The sequence below is a fragment of the Bemisia tabaci genome, chromosome 8 (assembly GCF_918797505.1).
Source record: "Bemisia tabaci chromosome 8, PGI_BMITA_v3".
In the NCBI taxonomy this organism is placed as follows: Eukaryota; Metazoa; Arthropoda; class Insecta; order Hemiptera; family Aleyrodidae; genus Bemisia; species Bemisia tabaci.
Window position 1 is genome coordinate 16,578,872 of NC_092800.1, and position 19,112 is coordinate 16,597,983.

At 39.8% G+C, this 19,112-nt stretch overlaps 1 protein-coding gene across 1 annotated transcript; it reads left to right on the forward strand.

Annotated features, from left to right (window-relative positions):
* The first annotated feature begins 426 nt into the window (after positions 1-426).
* Positions 427-4,540, forward strand: LOC109044460 (transcription factor Sox-3). Its single transcript, XM_019062183.2, has one exon. The coding sequence runs from the start codon at positions 815-817 to the stop codon at positions 1,898-1,900; it is 1,086 nt and encodes a 361-aa protein (XP_018917728.1). The 5' UTR covers positions 427-814; the 3' UTR covers positions 1,901-4,540.
* Positions 4,541-19,112: the final 14,572 nt, after the last annotated feature.

The following is a 19,112-nucleotide window of genomic DNA, read 5'->3' on the forward strand; positions in this document are numbered from 1 at the left end:
TTAATAAAAAAATGAAAAGAACTACATTTATTTAGACATTTATTATGACTTTGTCAATACAAATGTTTTTGAATGGGAAAAAACGTATTCTCGTTTTGCTTTGATAAGTAGATCAGTTTGTGAGTATTAGAATCCCGGCTTTGAGCTGTTTATATAAATAGGATGCTTTATTAAAGGATTCTCCTATCCTTAATTAAGACAAAATTAAGAAAATTTCGTGCGAAATGGCAGAAAAAAATTGCGAGTAATATAAATTGGTGCCAGTTGGCAACGGGCGCGAGACCGCCCTCTCAGGCCGCGCTAATCGCGGGCATTGTGTCGGGCAATCGAGCCGAACAAAACGGGTTGTAAAATATCCATCGCCCGCGTAAGTTTGGCGGCGGGCCGACCCCGGCGAAAGAATAAAAGTTTCGGAAGGAACTATTCGAAAACGACGGCAACAATTGCATTTAGCACGTGCCTAGACGATTTATGTAAATATCGCTGCACCGGGCGCGGGCGCTGCGCATCGGAATTCTCGCGGCGGCGGATAGGAAGTGTTACCTGGCGGAGGAGACTCCTCCCTCCCCGCGGCGGAGGGGAAGCGAGCCGCGCTCCCATTGGCCGAGCGGAAAGATGGCAGGCGGGCACGTCAATCAGAGCAGCGGAGGGGAAACCCGGGCGCTGCGAGGAACTGCGGAGCGCGCGCCCGCCAGTCGAGTTCAGATTTTTCCCCGTGATCCACGCGCACCGTGATACGCGCTCCATGTGACGGTGATAGCTATCCCCGTGTTGTTTTTACCGAGCCAGCAAACTGTACGCGCACCGAGAAGACATGCTGACGATGGAGGCGGAACTCAAGGGCGGCCACATGCCCCCGCACCACCACGTCTCGTCGTACGGCGCCCTGGCCCACGGCAACGTCATGTCCCTGGGCCAGCCCCAGCTCCACAACCCCCTGTCGCAGCACCCCCAGCACCAGGCCCACCCGAACCAGCACACCCAGCACCACGGCCCGCCGACCAACAACAACAACTCCTCCAAGAACCAGAACATCGACCGCGTCAAGCGGCCCATGAACGCCTTCATGGTCTGGTCGCGCGGCCAGCGCCGGAAGATGGCCCAGGAGAACCCCAAGATGCACAACTCGGAGATCTCCAAGCGCCTCGGCGCCGACTGGAAACTTCTCAGCGAAGCTGAGAAGCGGCCCTTCATCGACGAGGCCAAGAGGTTGCGCGCCGTCCACATGAAGGAACACCCGGACTACAAGTACCGGCCCAGGCGGAAAACGAAGACGCTCCTGAAGAAGGACAAGTACCCCCTTACGACGTCCTCCCTCATGGCCGGCGCCAACGCGGAAGTCCGCAACCCCACGTCGACGGCCTCCTCCGTCCAGCAAGTCGTCTCCCGCGACATGTACCAGATGCCCAACGGGTACATGCCCAACGGCTACATGATGCACCACGACCCGGCCGCCTACCAGCACCACCAGAGCTACTCCACGCACATGCCCGGCGGGTACCGCTACGACATGTCGCAGATGCACCCCAATTCCAACCTCAACTCCTACATGAACGGCTCCTACAGCGTGTACAGTTCGACCGGCGCCGGGTCCCCTTATCACTCCTCGAGTATACAGCAGCCAGGCTCGCATAGCCCGAGCGGGTCGAGTATAAAGTCCGAGCCGGTGTCACCCTCGTCGGCGGGAATACACACGCCGACGCCGCAAGGGCCGCCGACGGTGATCAAAAGGGAGTACGGGAACACGACGGGCGATCTCCGCTCCATGATCTCCATGTACCTGCCCACGGATTCTTCGGCGATGGAGCAGAATAGGATGCAACACCAACTGCAGCAGCACTACCACGCCGCGTCGCCGGATCACCTGGCGCAATCGCCTATGCCTCTAGCTCATATGTAGTTCCAGGCTGAAGCCGAGTTTCAGCCGTCCCATGTGCCAAGTGTTTCACGCGCGCCCTTCTGAGCCCCCGGATTCGACCGTGGAGTCCCGGCCCCGCAGCGGCTCAAAATCCTGTGTTTGAATCGTAGTTTTTCGAGTTTTACGCCCTCAAAATAAGCCCTGATTGTACAAATAATGTCGGGAAGTGTTTCGAAAAATGTACTTGCTCATCCAAGTGTTCCGCTCGTTTTTCAAAAGTGCGGCTTATTGTGGCAGTGAATTCAATCTATTTCATCCAGTGCGTGGTTTTTTACAACTCTCCTTTCATATCAATTTATCCGGTGCGTTCTTCCGTCGAGGATTTTTTTTATTTTATTTATTTATCATTTGTTTACCTTGTTGAGTATGTTAAACCACTTCAGCCTCCTCTTCCGGTATGTGAGTACTATGATTTTTTTCATAATTAAGTTAAGATTTGTTTTGTACAAAATGGTGGCATTTACGTCGAGGTTTCGTCACGATTTGAAATGGATTTTCGACTGAAATTGACATGAGTTTTATCAAACGTCTTGCTCGAGACGTACGCTCTCTAAACCTCAAAACTTTTAAATTTTGAATGCACTATGTGTTTGGATCGTAAAGAATCGTATTTCTAGGGAATTTTTACTATACCTTCGGTTTTGTCTATTATTTTTCATAATGTACTTGATTTTTTTTGGTATAAAGTAAAGATGCGCTGGTTGCATCGCACAATATATGTAGAAATAAAGTTACCAAAATATCTTTGAATCCTATCAGAGACACGATTCTATCCAACATATAGTTAATTCAATCTCTAAAAGTTTTGGCGTGTCTGCATTCAATCTTCAGTTACAATTCGCATAATGACGAAGATCTTACAGAATAATTTGCTCCATGAGCATTCATATACCTACCGATTAATAATATCGTAAAATTTTGGACTGAATGTACGAGTATTGACGATAAATTATGTATGTCAGTTTTCAATTAGGTCCAAGAACATTCATTTTTCACAGTCCTCTGAAAGGCCTAAATTCTGCCTTTCATTATCAAAATTTACCGTTCTAAATACCCAGTAATTCTAGATTTTTCAAGTTACAAATTTATTTTGCGATTCATGTTGCACACATTTGCTTATTGAAAAGTTTACAGAAGGAAAGAGAGAGTATTGTGTGTAATGTGTAAGAATTCACGATATTTCTAGTTATTTCTAGCGATTATTCCATGTTTAGCGATTTTTCTTAAACGTTGTTTGTTGAGTCGAAATTCTACACCATGAAAGTCCCTATTACCTCGCCGTTTCACAAGACCCAGTTGAAATTGGTATCTGATTGACTCGGAATCGAAATTTTGACGATTTCGGCCAGTGCAGCGTGTCAAATTACCCTGATACCATGCATTAGCTTTAAAATAAATTAAAGTTCAGGATTTTAGAAGATTAAGGGGCATTTCAGGGCTCAAAGTGTTTCGGAATCCAATTTGCGGAAGGAGAACCGAAATTCTTCATGAATCTCTTTTTTCTACCCGTGCGTTCGAGTCTCCTTTGTTTTTCGCGCGATCCCATTGAATAGCCGTGATGGAAACTTTTTTTGATGAAAATACTGTTACGTTGGATGTACGTGAAAATTGCTTGCAAGGTCTTATTATTTATCGGCAATTCTTTTTTCTTTGTCCTTAATTTGTTTACATCAAGTGTCCGTTACTTTCATTAATTGCTAAAATTTTCCAGCGTTTTTCATCAATAATGCGTGTAGACTCTGAATAATACGGATGTAAGAAAAGTTCGGCTTCACTTAAAACTGCCTATATTCAGCCAGTTATTTTAAAATAAAACTTAAAATTTTTTGTTTATAAAATTAATTCCGAAAATTAACATTTTCTAGACGAGAGAAAAGTGGATCAAACTATTTTCACATAAAATTATTTAAATTGAATACACGTGCTCCTGAGTTCGTTGGAATTGTTTTAATAATGGTCGTTTCATTTGAAATTTTTCTTTATAGTGGCGACCAAAAATTATTTACCAGAAAATTGTGGTACCCAGGAGCAACAGTTAATATTTCTCAAAGTACTCAATTCTATCACGTATTCCATCTATTGCTTTTTACTCTCCCACGATAATATGGTTTTATAACAAATAAACTTCCAGCTCGTACACACTTTGTCTCAATTAATCGAAATATTATTTTTGGATAGTCGGAATTTCAAGATCTGCCGGAGTTTGAGCATTCAGAGCGGAATATTATGATAAAATTTTGAAAGCTCTACAATGAATCGGAACTCTACTATTGAGTAAGCGAAGTTCTGCTTTCATCCGTTTTTTCCTCCTACTTTTTCCAGTAGTTTTTTAATGTTGTTTGCCGGATCATAATAGGCAAGTCATGCGTCTCCTAGATGAGAGATTTTTTCACGCACTTGCGGAACTTTCCATTCATGCTCGAGCAATTTTTTCCGAACATTTTCCACCGAGGGAAAACGCGATTTGATTCAGAAAAACTCAAATGTAATTTGTCAGCCTGTTGAGTGGTATGATATAATACGATGACAGAAATATCGGGATAGTAGATTTAATATGTGTCACGGAAGCTAATTACTCTAATAATGAGGATGGATTTATTTTGACAATTTAAATGGGTCAAATTTTACTTCATAGTGTTTTCTTTTTTATTGATTTTTTCTCGCTTTTATTCTGAATCCATTTTACAAGATTGTTTCGGCAGAAATCTCTTTTTCCCGTTACTTTTTATATAGTTTCCGCTTCATATTTTGAGGTGGAAAGCGAAACTTACAGTGCAAACTTATATATAAAACGTAATAACTCCTAAAGAAGATATCAGCATGAAAATTTAGCACTAGTTGAATGGGTCATTAATCACACTTACAAATCCGTTCCCAATTTTGTCATTTAACCGATGTATCATTTGAGATCACGTATATCTTTTTTAGAAGCTGATGTTTGATTTTTCCGTTTTAAGATTCATATTGTACGCAGAATTTTTGAAAAATTCTCACGCAAAGTAATGTTTTATTTCTTTTCTTGTCCAGTGCTTTATTTTTTAAACGAAAAAAGATAAACCTTTGAAAATTTCCGCATTACGCTTGAAAGTAGCTGAAAACGCGGTAGTAACCTGACAAAACGCGAGTCCTTTTTCGATAGCTCATTTATTATTTTTCCCCTTCTAATATTTAAACCCGCAACCTCGGTGCATCCACCTGACCGGCAACAATCAAGATCAAGATACCGGTAAAAATCAGTGATAAATACCGGTAAAATCATACCTTGTCTTGTCTAAATTTTTCTCTCTGTAAATTTATTTTATGGACTTAGTTAGTGCATCTTAATAACGTTCTAGACGACAAACATGGGTGAATCCGCCACTCTCTCATCTTTCATTCTTTTATTTTTCGTTTCGTTTTTAATTTATTTCGATCGAAAGTTTCGGCGCATGCCCAAGCGACAACGCGCAAGACCACGAAATCCAGGAGGCCCGTCAAAATCGGATTTCCCTTTTTGCTTTTAATTTTTATCACATTTTTTTTATTTTATTTCTTTCGTCAAGTCAATTTTCGTGGATCAAGGCTGTGCATCAACCGAATTGATAACGTGCAGGGCCATCAAACACGGGGAATCCGTCACTTTTCATTTTTAAACTTTCTTTTTTTTTTTTTTTTTTTTTTTTTTTTAGTTATTCTGATTGATTAATCCGGTGCCTTACCAATTTGACAACGTGCGAGACGACAATCAGCGAAATCCGTCAAAACCAGCGGCCGATAGTGACGAATACGATCGCGGAAAGCGTGATAATCACAAGGCCGCGATAGGTCAGTGAGTAAGCGCGGACACAGGTCGCGCGCCGGGGTCGAGGACCGGACGATCAGCAATCAGGACGATCAGCCGCGGAATCCATAAACCGGGCACACGCGCTCCGCCACCCACTCACCACGTTGGTTTTTTTTATGTTTTTTATGATGTCCACCGGTGGTCAGTCTGGATCCTGCCCAGGTGCACGTAAATCCGGCTTACGCCTCCCGGGAGATCAGCTGATTTTCGATCAGGTTTCTTTGTCAAGCCATCTCTGCACCGAGGAAAATGTGATTCTTTACGACGTAGAATCCCGATTTCTTCACCACCTATTTTCATTTTTGCTGGTGGTGAGACTTTTTCCATCAAGGGAATAATACATCGTGCACCATTAGGTACGTAAAATTTTAGTCGTGACAGTGAAAACTTGTTGCCATGAATGTTACCTCGTCGCGACGATAAGTGTCCTCGGCGATACAAAATATTTTCCGTGGCTTCTACCGATAAATCACATCTCGAAAAGGTACCTTTCGTAGCCGCAAGCTGACGTTCTTCATCACTAAAATTTTTCTCGGGCCAGTACGACGCAACGAGGTTTTTTCTCAAAATATTCAAGAAAACTGTTTCTTTATTTGAATGGCGAGTTTTTCATTTCTTTTTTTGTCTCTAAAATTTTTTGTCCGTAACATTCACTCGAATTTCACTATTTCTCAATCGCAGTTTTCTGAACGCATTATTAGATTCGAACAGGGCTCGTCCAAAAACACACCATTTATCGATCCAATGTCGTTGCTTTCGGAAACTGTTCGGTGAATTGGACGAATTCATCCAAAAACCCAGCCTATCGACATCAAACTTTACCTAATTTTCACAGGTTTTAATTTTTTAAAAGAAAACTGATGCCGATGTTGTGAGGAATGTCAAAATTGTGTATGTGTGTTTGCTGCTTAAGATGAAGAAAATGCACAAAAAGTTTCATGGCGTTATGTTTTCGATTTTTATCAAATAATTAAGAAAAAGCAGGAAATCACAAAATATTAAGTGTAGTTAGGCTGATTTTTGATAAATTCGTCCAATTTTTCAATGAATTTTCTGATTTACACACCGTTGTTCGAAAGTCAGCCGGCGTGGCACCGATTCCTGGTCAAATCGTCTGATCACTCCTTCCGTCGGCCTGATTTCCCATTCGCTCGTTTCTGCCTCTCGCGGGCCGCGCGCCTAAAACACGTAACTCAAATGGTACCTGCACCCTGGAAAGCACCTAATCAAACGGACGCCGGTGCTCCCATCGGAATGGAGTTACGCGCTTTCGTCCTCAAGCCGGGGATTTTCAATCGCGACGGCTTTACGACCAGGGCGCCGCGCCCCGGGACGGATTTTTATTTGCAATTTGTTTACGCTTAAATTCGTTTTAATGATTTGTATGCGTCAGTGCGGTGCTCTCCGCGTTTTATTCCTGCTCACGTCCCGACCCGGATTACTCATCTTCCCGCACCGAGGCGACGTCATCCTGGTGCGCTTTTAAAGGAAAAACGCCGTATAGACAGCGGGACGTTGCCATATCTCTTCCGGAGTAATATTTATATTTGAGGAAAAGTTTCAGTGTTTTTTCTTGGCACGTTCATTTTCATTTTTTGATCGGGGAAATTTGTCGTCTCCCGCACAAGCACTGGAAAAAAAGTCGCTTGGATCTAGAGTGCAGACTCTTGAAAACAATGGCAAGGAAAAATTCTCTTGATCCAATCGGATTTTCACTTGAATCAATAGGAAATCCGCTTAGATTAAGAGGCGTGGTTCTTGATTTAAGCGAAAATCCGATTGAATCAAGAGTATTCTTTCTTGTCAATGCTTTTAAGAGTCTGCACTCTAGATCCAATGGGTTTTTTTTTCAGTGTGTGAACATCGTTGCGTATAAAAACTCGTCGGTCGATACGTGTTAATCCAGTGGGAAACTAACTCGTAGCCCATTATTGCCAAACTCAGGCTTTCGGTGAAGCGTATCTGATAACATGTTTTTATGTGCATTTAGGTGGTGTTTTCCGAAACAGTCGCTCTGAAGCCGAGATAAAAAATTCTTAAACATCTTTCTTGTATGATTTCACTTATTTCCCTACGTAGACAGCTACCCATATGCTTGAGCCAGAGGAAGTAATAGTCCTATTTTTAGATAAATTCATGGCATAATCTGTTAAGAAACTGCGTTTTTTATCCGAAGATATCAGGCAACGTTTAGGTGTTCATACGATGTTTTTTCTTAGCACGGCAGTCCCGATGACGGGTTTGTGCTTTTCCTCAGGAATCACGCTCCGTGTGCGCGACCCACCGGTGGATTGAAGTGGAACTTTTCGGGAGTGGGGAAAAAAAGTCGCGCCGACTGGAAAAATATCAAAGAAACGAAGCTAATTATAAGGAGTACGACGAAATTTGTCACGCGTGGCTGCGGTTTTTCCTCGTGGGATCGGGAAAAAAATGCGCACGCCAGAACTTCCCTGAGTAAAAGCTTCGACAGCTCGAGCGGAATTAGATCCCTCGACGAGAAGGAAATCCATCGCGATCGCGACTTTTTATTTGTTTTGAAAATAATAAGGAAGGTAAAAAGCTCTTCGTGGAAGTGCGAAAATTTCCGTTGTTCTCCACTCGTGGCGCGGAGTTAGATTTTTAAACGCGGTAGAGAATTTATCGCGTGCCACCGTTCAATTTTTGAAAATAAAATGTGGATTGACAAAATTGTCAGCGCTTTGTTGAGTGTAAAGCTTTGCGAATTCAGGATTTTTACCCTGGAGTACTGGAAAAAAAATTCGCTTGGATCTAGAGCCCAGACTCTTAGAAACATTGACAAGAAAAAGTACTCTTGATTCAATCGGACTTTTGCCTTGAATCTAAAGAAAATCCGCCTAAATCAAGTGGCTCTCCAATTCAAGGAAAAATCGGACTGAATCAAGAGTATTTCTTCTTGTCAATTATATTATGAGTCTGGACCTAGATCCAAAAGACTTTTTTTTTCCAGTGTGAGATTACGTATCTACAAGTAAAAAAATTCCTTCCTCGGGAATTTTAAAGAAAAATTTAATTTAAAAAAAAAATGTATTTTCAGTCTAATGGTAGAATTTGTGACTGAAGTCGTTTTTGCGACGCTAAATGACGCGCTTGATTTTGTGTGAACTTTTTTCACTATCATTTAAAAATGTTTATTTTGTTTCAAGTATCTTTTTCTACCTTAAAATTCACGGGAAAATGTTGTATTAAATTTTAATATCTGCACGGTTATAAATATGCATTCCGGATAAATGTTTGTCCAATGATCCTTCCTCTATTTATCAATTTAATTATGTGACTAATGAACCAAACTGCTTCATCTGCGATAAGCGCTTAAGTGATCCCCAATGTTCGTTATCACGTCGGTTTATTATAATCAATAATTTAAGTAAATCCATCGTAAAGTCACTTTTGCATTATCCTTCAGCCTTCGTCCCAAACAGAAAAAGCCGGCATTCAGTGAGACATTTATCTTTTTCCTTAATTTGAATCCGGAATTACTGTGTTCAAGACGAGTAAAAAATGGGACTAATATGTCTTTTCTCGACAAAGGACTCCGAAAAAAATTCTGCCACTAAACAAACAAGACCACCTCCTTTGATCGGTTTTTTCGTGCCGTTTTTGTGATGACAAACGTTCGGTTCTTGCGTATTCCATGATTAGTGATCGGATTCCAGAAACTCAAATTTATTCCATCCAAAGCAACCACATGCCATTTGTGACACTGTTGCCCATAAACAACGAAAAAACTGAAAGCTAAAAAATCTGGCAGGTATACTCGTTGCTTTCCATTTCACGTTTTTCCCCTCCTAAATAATTTTGAGTGCTTTTAATGAGCTTTCATGCTCATCATGTGTGGTTTTAAGAGCTTAATGACGCTCATGTGCATTTGCTGACATCATAAATTTTTGACGCGAAGAGACGTCAATTAATTTTGGCGTTCTCTCGCTTTCAATTTTGGATTTATTTGATAAATTTCCATCGGAGCACCTCGACCCAATCCCCTGGCAAGCGGCGGCACATTCAATTTTCGAATTGCTGTTGAGCGGCTGAAAGCCTACACGCGCGAAACAAAGGCGAAGCTATCTTTTTAACCCATTCTTTTAACTGCGAACGCTCTATTCTTGTGTCTTTCAACGCAAATTTAATTATAGCTCAATTCAAACACCACCGATATTTTCCACCCATGAAAGTCGCAAAAAGTGAGATTCCTTTGTCGTCATTGCCCGGGCGTCATTTTTGAAAAACCTTTCGGACTCGCTTTTTAAAGGCTCCCGTGGCCTGTGGTGTAGCTAAGTTTTTCCACCTGTTGATTCCATTTCCTACTGAGAAAATGGCGTCACGTGATGGCACATGTCACTCAACTTTTTTCTTCACAATCTCCCTTCTAGGAAATGAATCTTTGCGCACGTCAACCACCGCCGCTCTAATGCAATATGATTTTGGTTTTTGCGGATATAATTATAAGGTACCAAGGTCGCGTAATGAAGTCGCATCAGAGGAATCGAGAAAACTTTCATTGACTGATTTTCCTCTGTTTCCCTGTCGCTTTTGAATCGCATTTGCTGCGCTGCTTTCCCTGTTGTTTTATCATGCCGAATTATTTCTCGCTCCGTGAACTGTCACGGCATTGTATTTATTATTTTTCAAATCCTATGTGATAGAACTGAGGATATGTCGTTGAGGGAACCGAGGGATTTTTCATTTTTAAGTTTCGTGTTTAGATCTTTCCAACCCTTTTCTAATTAAGGTCAGCGTGTCAACCTGAATATAAAATAAAGAAATATATTCGATGTTTGAAATGCATTTGCTTAAACCACCAGCATCATCTCCGCGGCAAGTATTTTATGAACATCATAATAAGCGAACAATCGGATAATGACATCGTGGCTGTTTAAAAGACTTTCTTGTTAGTTGTATTCTTCCTCGCACTAAGTATTTCACCTAGAGATTCGATTTAGCGTTCATTTTTCTCCTCTAACAATTTCAAAAATATTCCTTCAAAAACTTTCGAAAATACAATGTTGCCGGTGAATTTGCAGCTACGTTTGTAATTTAATAGTCAAAATACGCTTAATAAAAAGTACAATTAAATGTGCGTTCCCATGCTTCTTACAGATGATGTGACCTACTTTTTTTATGAATGAAACGCAGTGGCGTGGCGTGCCTTGCGATATATCGATTGTTATGCCATTTAAACCTATGGGAAAGGATCGATGAAGTACCATAGGTTTAAATGGCATAACAATCGAAACATCGCAATTCACGCCACGCCACTGATGAAACGATCCGATTACATGGAGGAAAAATTTCGGTTCATGTCCAACACGAACATTTTCGGTTCCGGTACCCAAAATTTTCGGTCAAAGAAACTTTTTTTTGATTCAACTATTCGAAATTTCGTTCCCATGACCGAAAATTTTGGTTACCGGAACCGAAATATTTCGGTCACCGAACTTTTTTTCTCACTGTAGGTCTTTCCTCCCGATAACTCTACGTGGAAGATGAGTATTAAATCGGTGTTCTGGATAACAAGATCTTTCCGTGGTCCTTGATTCTTCTGCAGGAGTGAGTAGCTACCACGATCAATCTCAAAATCACGTATCGCCAGTTTTTTTTCAATAATGTGACCAAGTTTTTTCCCTACGAAAGTCAGTCGTAGTTTCCCTCTTTCCCGGTTTTTTATCTCCACTTTTTCGGGACGGATCCGTGGGCAGATCCCTCTCCCGCCGCATCGGTCGCGCGACAACCGTATTTCACAACTCGGCTCGATTCTCCCGAATTTCTGCCAAGTTAAAACATCATAACTCCATCGTAAGATCGTATACCGATGCGCGGTTTTTCCTAAAGGTGGCAGAATTCACCCTTCCCCTTTTCCCCGGTTTCGTGTATTTTCGACTGCTCCGCGGGCATAAATTACTGTCGTCGAATCGCGAGGGCAAAAACAGTTCATAGTTCATTAAACAGCACCCCCCTCCCCCCGCGCGCCCTGGGGGCTGTGTCCGCCCTCGGCCGCGGCGTGACGGTTTTACCCTCGCGATGGATACCGGGTCGCCCGCGAAGAAAAGTGAGGTCACCGAGGACATCCTCGATGCCGGAATGGCGGATTTATCTCAGAGTTTTTTTTTTTTTTTTTTTTTTTTTGAAATGTTTGCTTTTAATTTGTTTTGGAAACGTTTGATTTAAATTTCTTTTTTTTTTTTTTTTTGGAAACGTGTAATTTTAATTTTTTTGTTTTTTTGGAAACGTTTGATTCTGAACCGTCCTAACACCAAAAGTAGGGTCATAGTGCCGGGGTCTATCCTGACACTAAAGGAATTAAGTAACACTAAATTTTCGGAATTTTTAACAATCCTCCTACCCTTAAAAAAATTATTAAAAATTATTTTTTATTTAAAAAATTGGTGAACTTAAAACGAATCCTACTACTAATCTACTTTTGGCGTTAAGACAGTTCGTTTATTCTTAGCTGATCTACAGATATTCACCATCAAAACAAGATTCTCCGAGGGCCATATATCCTCAACTGAAGTTCACACAGACTGGAAGTTCTTTCCAGGTGTGATAAACCCGGTTTTTGCCCTTAATTTTAAGTAAAACTTCGTTTTTAGATAATTTTGTTCGGTACCTCGATGCTTCCTCACTCCGGCTGTAGATTCCACCTTAATTGTTTGACAAACTTGGCAACAGCGCCCATTGCCGGGATTTCACACACCTATCCACTCGACAAGGGGAACCGTTATGTTCCAGCAGAGGGGTTGATCGCACCGGTGGAAAGGGTAGGCGCAGATTGCAGCCCCCTCCCCCCGTCCATCGGCCGCGATAGCCTGGGCTCGCCGCTCTTCTAGGAATACCTTGCGAAAGGGCTGCAGGGTCGCACCGTCGTTTCGAGCCAAAACCGCGTATCTCCAGCCAGTTCCCGCGGGGTTGTGCGGTTTGGCACTTCGAAGGGCGCGTTTTTTTTCTCATCCGCGACGCAGCATTCCTCGCTCCTCCGAGGGGGCCTATCTACCCCCTCCCCCTCACCTTCCCTTGCGGAAGGACCCGTAATGTGTTCCCGCACCTTTGCGTCATTTGCATCTCGGCGTAAAACAATGGTCGAGTCCTTTGGTCACACGAAATGAGAGCTTTCGGTCCCTTGTTTTTCGGATCGTCCTAGGGACGTCCCTCGGAGGTTCTAATTAATTCGCGGCGAAGGGTCCCGTACAGGTCAATCCTCGCAGGTTCCCTGAGTCATTGTTTCGATGCGCGTCCAACGTGGTAAAAATTAAAAACTGAATCGACTTGGATTACACCGGAAGGGATTCGTAGGGATAATCTAGGGTGTCAAAAGTGTATCGGGTGATCCCTAGACGTAGCCTCCGCAGTTAATTTCGCATTCCCAGGATGTGAAGTTAGCTGCAGGGCCGTCAAGTCAGCATCCAGGTATTACCATTTGACATCCAGGATGCTACCACTGAATTTATTCGATGTATTGAACACAGTTCAAAATAAATGGACCACATTTTCCAATTTGGAACTACAATTTCTGGCTCAGTTTAGAAACAACGTATGTACCATTGGTTTCCCTATGTACATACGTGTTTTTCCAAATTAGCCAGAAATCGTAGCTCCTAATTGCAAAGTGCAGTCCAAATAATTGATATGGACCACATTTTGCAATTAGGAACTACAGTCTCTGGTTCATAAATGAAACCGCCTTTCTGCATTAGGAAACCTAATGGCACGTATGATGTTTTTAAAATGGAGCAGATATTGTAGTTTCTAATTGCAAAATGTAGTCCATATGATCTTACGATCATTTGAATTTGGCACCATCTAAGAAACATGGTGTATTGGCCATGGTTCTAGCATAGTTGATCAAGCAGTGAGGTGGTCCACCACATTCGTTGTAAATTTAACCTCAATTCTCGATTAGCGTCAGTATAAGCCTTAATTTTGGTAAAATCTGTTATCTATTTCTAACATTATACGTAAAAATTGTGCAAAAATCATAAACATTGAAAGCTAATCGATCGAGGTGGATGATACGTGGTGGAGATTTCGCAGATATTGGGCATCCTAAATCTTTAAATTGTTTTCCCTACACGGCATCACTGTAAAGGGAAATAATTTTTTGTGCGGTTTATTCTTCTTTTTTTGTAATGCTTCCGTGGCGAAATTTGAGGGTCCACGGCCGTAATTCATGATGCATGATTGATTGCCCAGAACTAATTAAAAATAACTCATTACAATGTTTATGCAGTCCCTTTATTTATTCATTAACATCCCTTCCCCCTCTCGAGACGTTAAATCTTTACAGCCTTTATTGTTTTACCCTCACAGTCTTCCGACAACCGAATGGTCAATCCGGAGAGGTTCTCCCTCTAAAAGTCTAGTGACCTCTCCGTGCTTTTTTTCTCAACTATCATTTCCTGGTTATAAAATCTCAGCTACCTTTTTGGACTAAAGATTCGTTATTGACCTTATACAGCGTTTATGTCCTTCATTCTTTTGAGGGATGAGTGAAAGGGGTTACATTTTTGCACGTAGAATTACGACTCACAACCAGTAAAATATGAATGGTCTCATGTCTTGCCAACGGCAAGAAACTAGTTCTAATATTAATCAAATGATTTGCTTATGTCGGTTTGTTTTTGCGTATATGAGCAATTCTATCATCATTTTGGTCAAACTCGTCAGTCGATTATCCATTTCAATTGTGAATAATTGAAATGGATTTGAAATCTTCAACAGATAGGAAGCATAATTTCCTGCTGAAAATTCAAGTAATACTGAAGCGCCAGTACTTTTAACTGAGTTATTTTTCACGTCGTGAAAAATGTCAGTCATCCTAGGCCTTCGTGTTTCAAGTCAGGTGAAATGAAACTTTAATTACTCAGCGTAAATGCCATCATTTTTTTGTCCCGCAGTCTTTTTTGTGTTGTCAACCCATTTTTTTTTTACATTACTCAACCGGAAGTTTTGTACTCTCTTGAAATACTCCATGAGAAGGGTATTTGGTCACACTCATAACGTAGTGTAATTGTCATTTTTTGCTTTCTTCTTCCCATGAAGAATATTGTCCCTGAGAATGTTTCGGCAGTATATCCAGGTAAATTTTCTTGACTGTAGTAATTAGTACTTTCCACCGAAAGTTGTATATTTGTTGTTCATTCTGGCTGTGAGCCTAGCAATTAATTGATATGTCTTTTGTTTTACCTGGATACCTGCGACCATTTATACAGAATTTTTCCTTTCGATCTGCATTTCTGGGTTTAGTTTAATTCAGATCGTTCATTCTTTGTATCAGTTATATTTTATTTTAAATTTTGATTGTGTTCCATGCTTTTTGAAAATCGGTGTTTTTTTTAAAAAAAACCAACAACATAAGAAAAGGCTGAAGTGGTTAGCATAAGTACCCTGTGAGCATCACAACTTTTTTCTGTATTTTTTTATGTTTTTTCTCATTTTTTTCATATTTTCAATTTTTTGTAGTATTCAGTGCCCCATGTCTCGTTTCTCATGGTCAGTGTAACTTCTCACGCTCAACCTCACTACCCGTTGACATATTTTAGAATTTTCACGAATTGAAATGTTGAGTGATGTTGTGAATCGTGTCATTTCTCACTTTGCTCCCGAAAATGTTTATGTTTCAACAAGTAAGCAATGGGAAATTATAACTTTAATCTTAAAAAATTGTCACTACAATCCCTTTATAAGTAGCTCAGGGCTCATAGCCGGCCCAGAAATTGTCAATGGGCAAGTATTATGAAAAAATGAGACTGATCAACACTTCAAAGTCGTTGGGTCTCTCCCAATAAATTGCGAATGAAACCACGTATTTTGAGTCGTTCGCAGCACCAGCCCACCGTCAAATCCTCGTTTTGTAAATGTAGGTATTTGTAATTAAGACTTTCGACTTTTCCGAAGGTGCGTTTTGTGAACACTAATAGCTCGTTTTGATCTTGTGATTGTACATTATCGTTGTAAATATGTGCTGTACATATGATACCCCTAAGTATAGTTTGTATTTAGCTGCGTAACAACAAATTCATGAATATTTATAAATATGCAAATGAGGTCACTCCGACCGATGATACTTTTTATAGTATCTAGAGAAAAAAGCCATATTGAAGAAACCGTTGTTTTTTACCTTAATTCCTTAAAGAAAAATTAAGGATCATGTATTCTCTTACCGATTGATTCCAATTGACCGGTTTAAGGACAGCTTCCACGTTTAAAAAAAAAAAAAACTCAAGTGCAGTTTTACCAAAATGTATCATTTTACTGCACTGAATATATTTTTTTATTGGATCGTCCATGTTTGAATGAAAAATTGTTTCTTTCGTAGATTCAACGTTCTGACCCAATTTCAGTTATTTTGTTGGTTTCACTGTCAGAATCCAATTGTTTCTATATCATGAGGACTTCAGTTTTTCTTCCCCTCAAAATGAGTCCTCTATTACCATGTCCCGAACATGCTCTTGGGATGAGCGTTTATCATTTCTATGATCAAAGACTTCAAAATATTTTGATCCTTAGCTAGGTTTTCCTGTTCAGTCAATATTTGCAATGATTTGTTTTTTAGGTTAACCATCGACCGTCAATTCTCTAATAATTACAATTTTTATGATTTTAACATTTTTGGCCTCTCTATTTGCTCAAGAATAAATAAACGTTAAAATTATCATAACATCCATCCCTTCTTGTCGTTACTTTTTGTTCACTGAACAAATTCTCTGCAGAGTGATCCAAAAGATCCCTAACACCAGCACCTGGTATCACCCCTGTAACTTTTGAAACAATTGGGATATAGGGACCTGAAATTTTGATTGTGCTCCGAGGTCAAAGGAAACGACTTTTAGGACCCCCTAATTTTTTCAGGGGATCAGGACCACCCTGAATAGAGTCAAGAGCTCTGGAAGATATTGGGTTGGTTCAGAAGTTTTGGATCTCTCCGTGTAATTCGGGGAGAAACTTCAAAATTTCATCCCCTCATTTTACAAAACCCGAATTCGTCGTTCTTTGAGACCAACCCGAATTGAGGGTCTTGATTGTGATCTTTAAGTAAATTTAAATAATTATACGCAAAAATTGAAAAACATATTTATAAATTATGTAAAAATTATCAAGTGTGAATATTTGTTTGTACATTGTGTGTACATAATTCTCTCCATTTCCTTGATTAGAACTTTTGTTGAGTTTTCTGTTGCTTTTGTTCTGTTTTTAATCCGAAGTCCGACGACAGCCCTTATCTTTGTTTATGGATACTTTCGAATTATATTTGTTTTTTCTCTCTTGGTAGCACTGTCCAAAATCTTGATTCCCATGTCATAGTTCAAGAATGCGAACTTTGATGTGAAATACCTAAAAACACACCTGCCGTGGTTGTTGCTGTAAGTTCGATTTTTCTTCAAAGTCGAACTGTCAAAAACTTTGATGCTCACCGTAAAAACGTCAACTTTTCTCTAATGCTTCTAAGCTACTCTCGTCCTGAATAAAATTCATGTCGTACATGGGTCTTGTGATGTAGATCATTACAATTTATTTATGTGTTCTTTTAAATTAAAAAAAAAGAAAATACAAGAAAAAATCATAGAAGCACGAAGTCAAGATCATAAAATCAGCCAAACTGATTTATAATAAAAATCGGTGTTATTTTAGTTTATTCGTCAAATATTAATTATCCATTCACTTAATTTAGATTCTGGTTTATAAACCCAAAGTATTTATTTATTTTGTTCAATTTTTGTCAATACTCGAACAACAATTACCTACCTGTCTTTTTTTTTTTAAAAAAAAGGAACAAAATTACATCCCTGTAATTTAATAAACCCATATCTCAGACCTTCGTACATTGTTGCAAATTGTTGTCCCATCGTCTACTAACTACATCCAATTATTCTCTAAGTATCAAAGACGGCATCAGCAACCAAAGATTGACGGCAGTATCTTTCCAGGAAAAACGTGTTCATGAAACCGAGTCAAAGCTCGGGCCCCCAATCAGCTGTATACGATTTCCTCTTGCTGTACATTAACTCTGTTTATTGTTTCATTTATACTTTTGTTTATTTTTTATTAAATTTGTAAATAATTAGAAAAGTGAAAAATAAATCGAAGAAACAAAAGTAATAAATTTAAATTTAAAAATTTATCCTTTGCTTCCTCATTTTCGTCCATTTTACCACCCGATTCAGGAGAATAAGCGATAATTCCCATAGACAGATATTAATTTAAACGCACCAAGTCACCTTAAGTTTAATTTGAGAAAAAGAGGATAAAAATTGTATTACTCGATGAGACTCAATATTGAAGACAGACTTCATGACATATTTCCTCGTTGGAGACAGTTTACTTCTAGTTGAGTTCAAAACTACTCTTGACTAATTTTCTCCCCAAAATACGACTTGGTTCGTTTCGGTTAACCTCTGTCTATATTTCCTCAAGAAATTCACAGGAATGAAATTCCATCCTTCTATAAACGCAATGATTTCAGCATTAATGTTAAAAAGAAGTTTTCTTTACCGCTGCATTATTATTTAAATGAGGCATACATGAAAACAGGTTTTAAAATTTGTGCCTTTGTATATCAATCATCTTTCCTTGAAATGTTGTAACTTCCACGCAACGATGGCCATTTTAGTCACTGACTACACCGGTCGTGCGAGATAAGTGACTTTGTAATTGTGTTTTACTAATTTTTAAGTTTATTCATTTATTTTTTTACTTATTTTGACGTAATTCCGTCCATTGCGCTCAGACGGAAATCTGAGGATTGCATTAATTCCGATACGGCCGTCCTTGCGTAGAAGTTAACAAATTTCAAGAAAAGATCTGGATAAAAAAGTGCATGCACTAAACGAATGACATATGCCTGATAGAGGAAGACCTCCTTATTTAGGGTTTAATTACTTTCTTTAAGATTTTTAAGTATTGGGATTAAAACTTATGCAACTTGCGCCCAATATACTAGACGCACGAAATCTTAATGATTATCAATTAAAATAAATAAATAAGTAAATTATCTTTCTGAGTATGCTTTAACCTCCAATTTTTACAGGATTGGTCTTATCATGAAATTTCACTTTACCTATCAACATACTATTTCAGCATTAAAGTTTTGAAAAACGCTGAAAAAGCAGCTACCAGAAATATGGTATCTGGAGTTAAGCAGAAACAGGGAAAAAATATTAAAAATATGTTCCGAATACCAGAAGTAACAAGTCTGGTAAATACCAAAAATTCCACTTACATTTTGAAATCTCGTGAATTTACACTGAGTTGATCACGTAGAATGCTAAAGTTTACATCTTTACAATCAGCTAGATAATTTGTCCATTCGGAACCAAACGCAATGTCAATCTGGGGTTAGCGTAAAGTTCCCGTTCCACA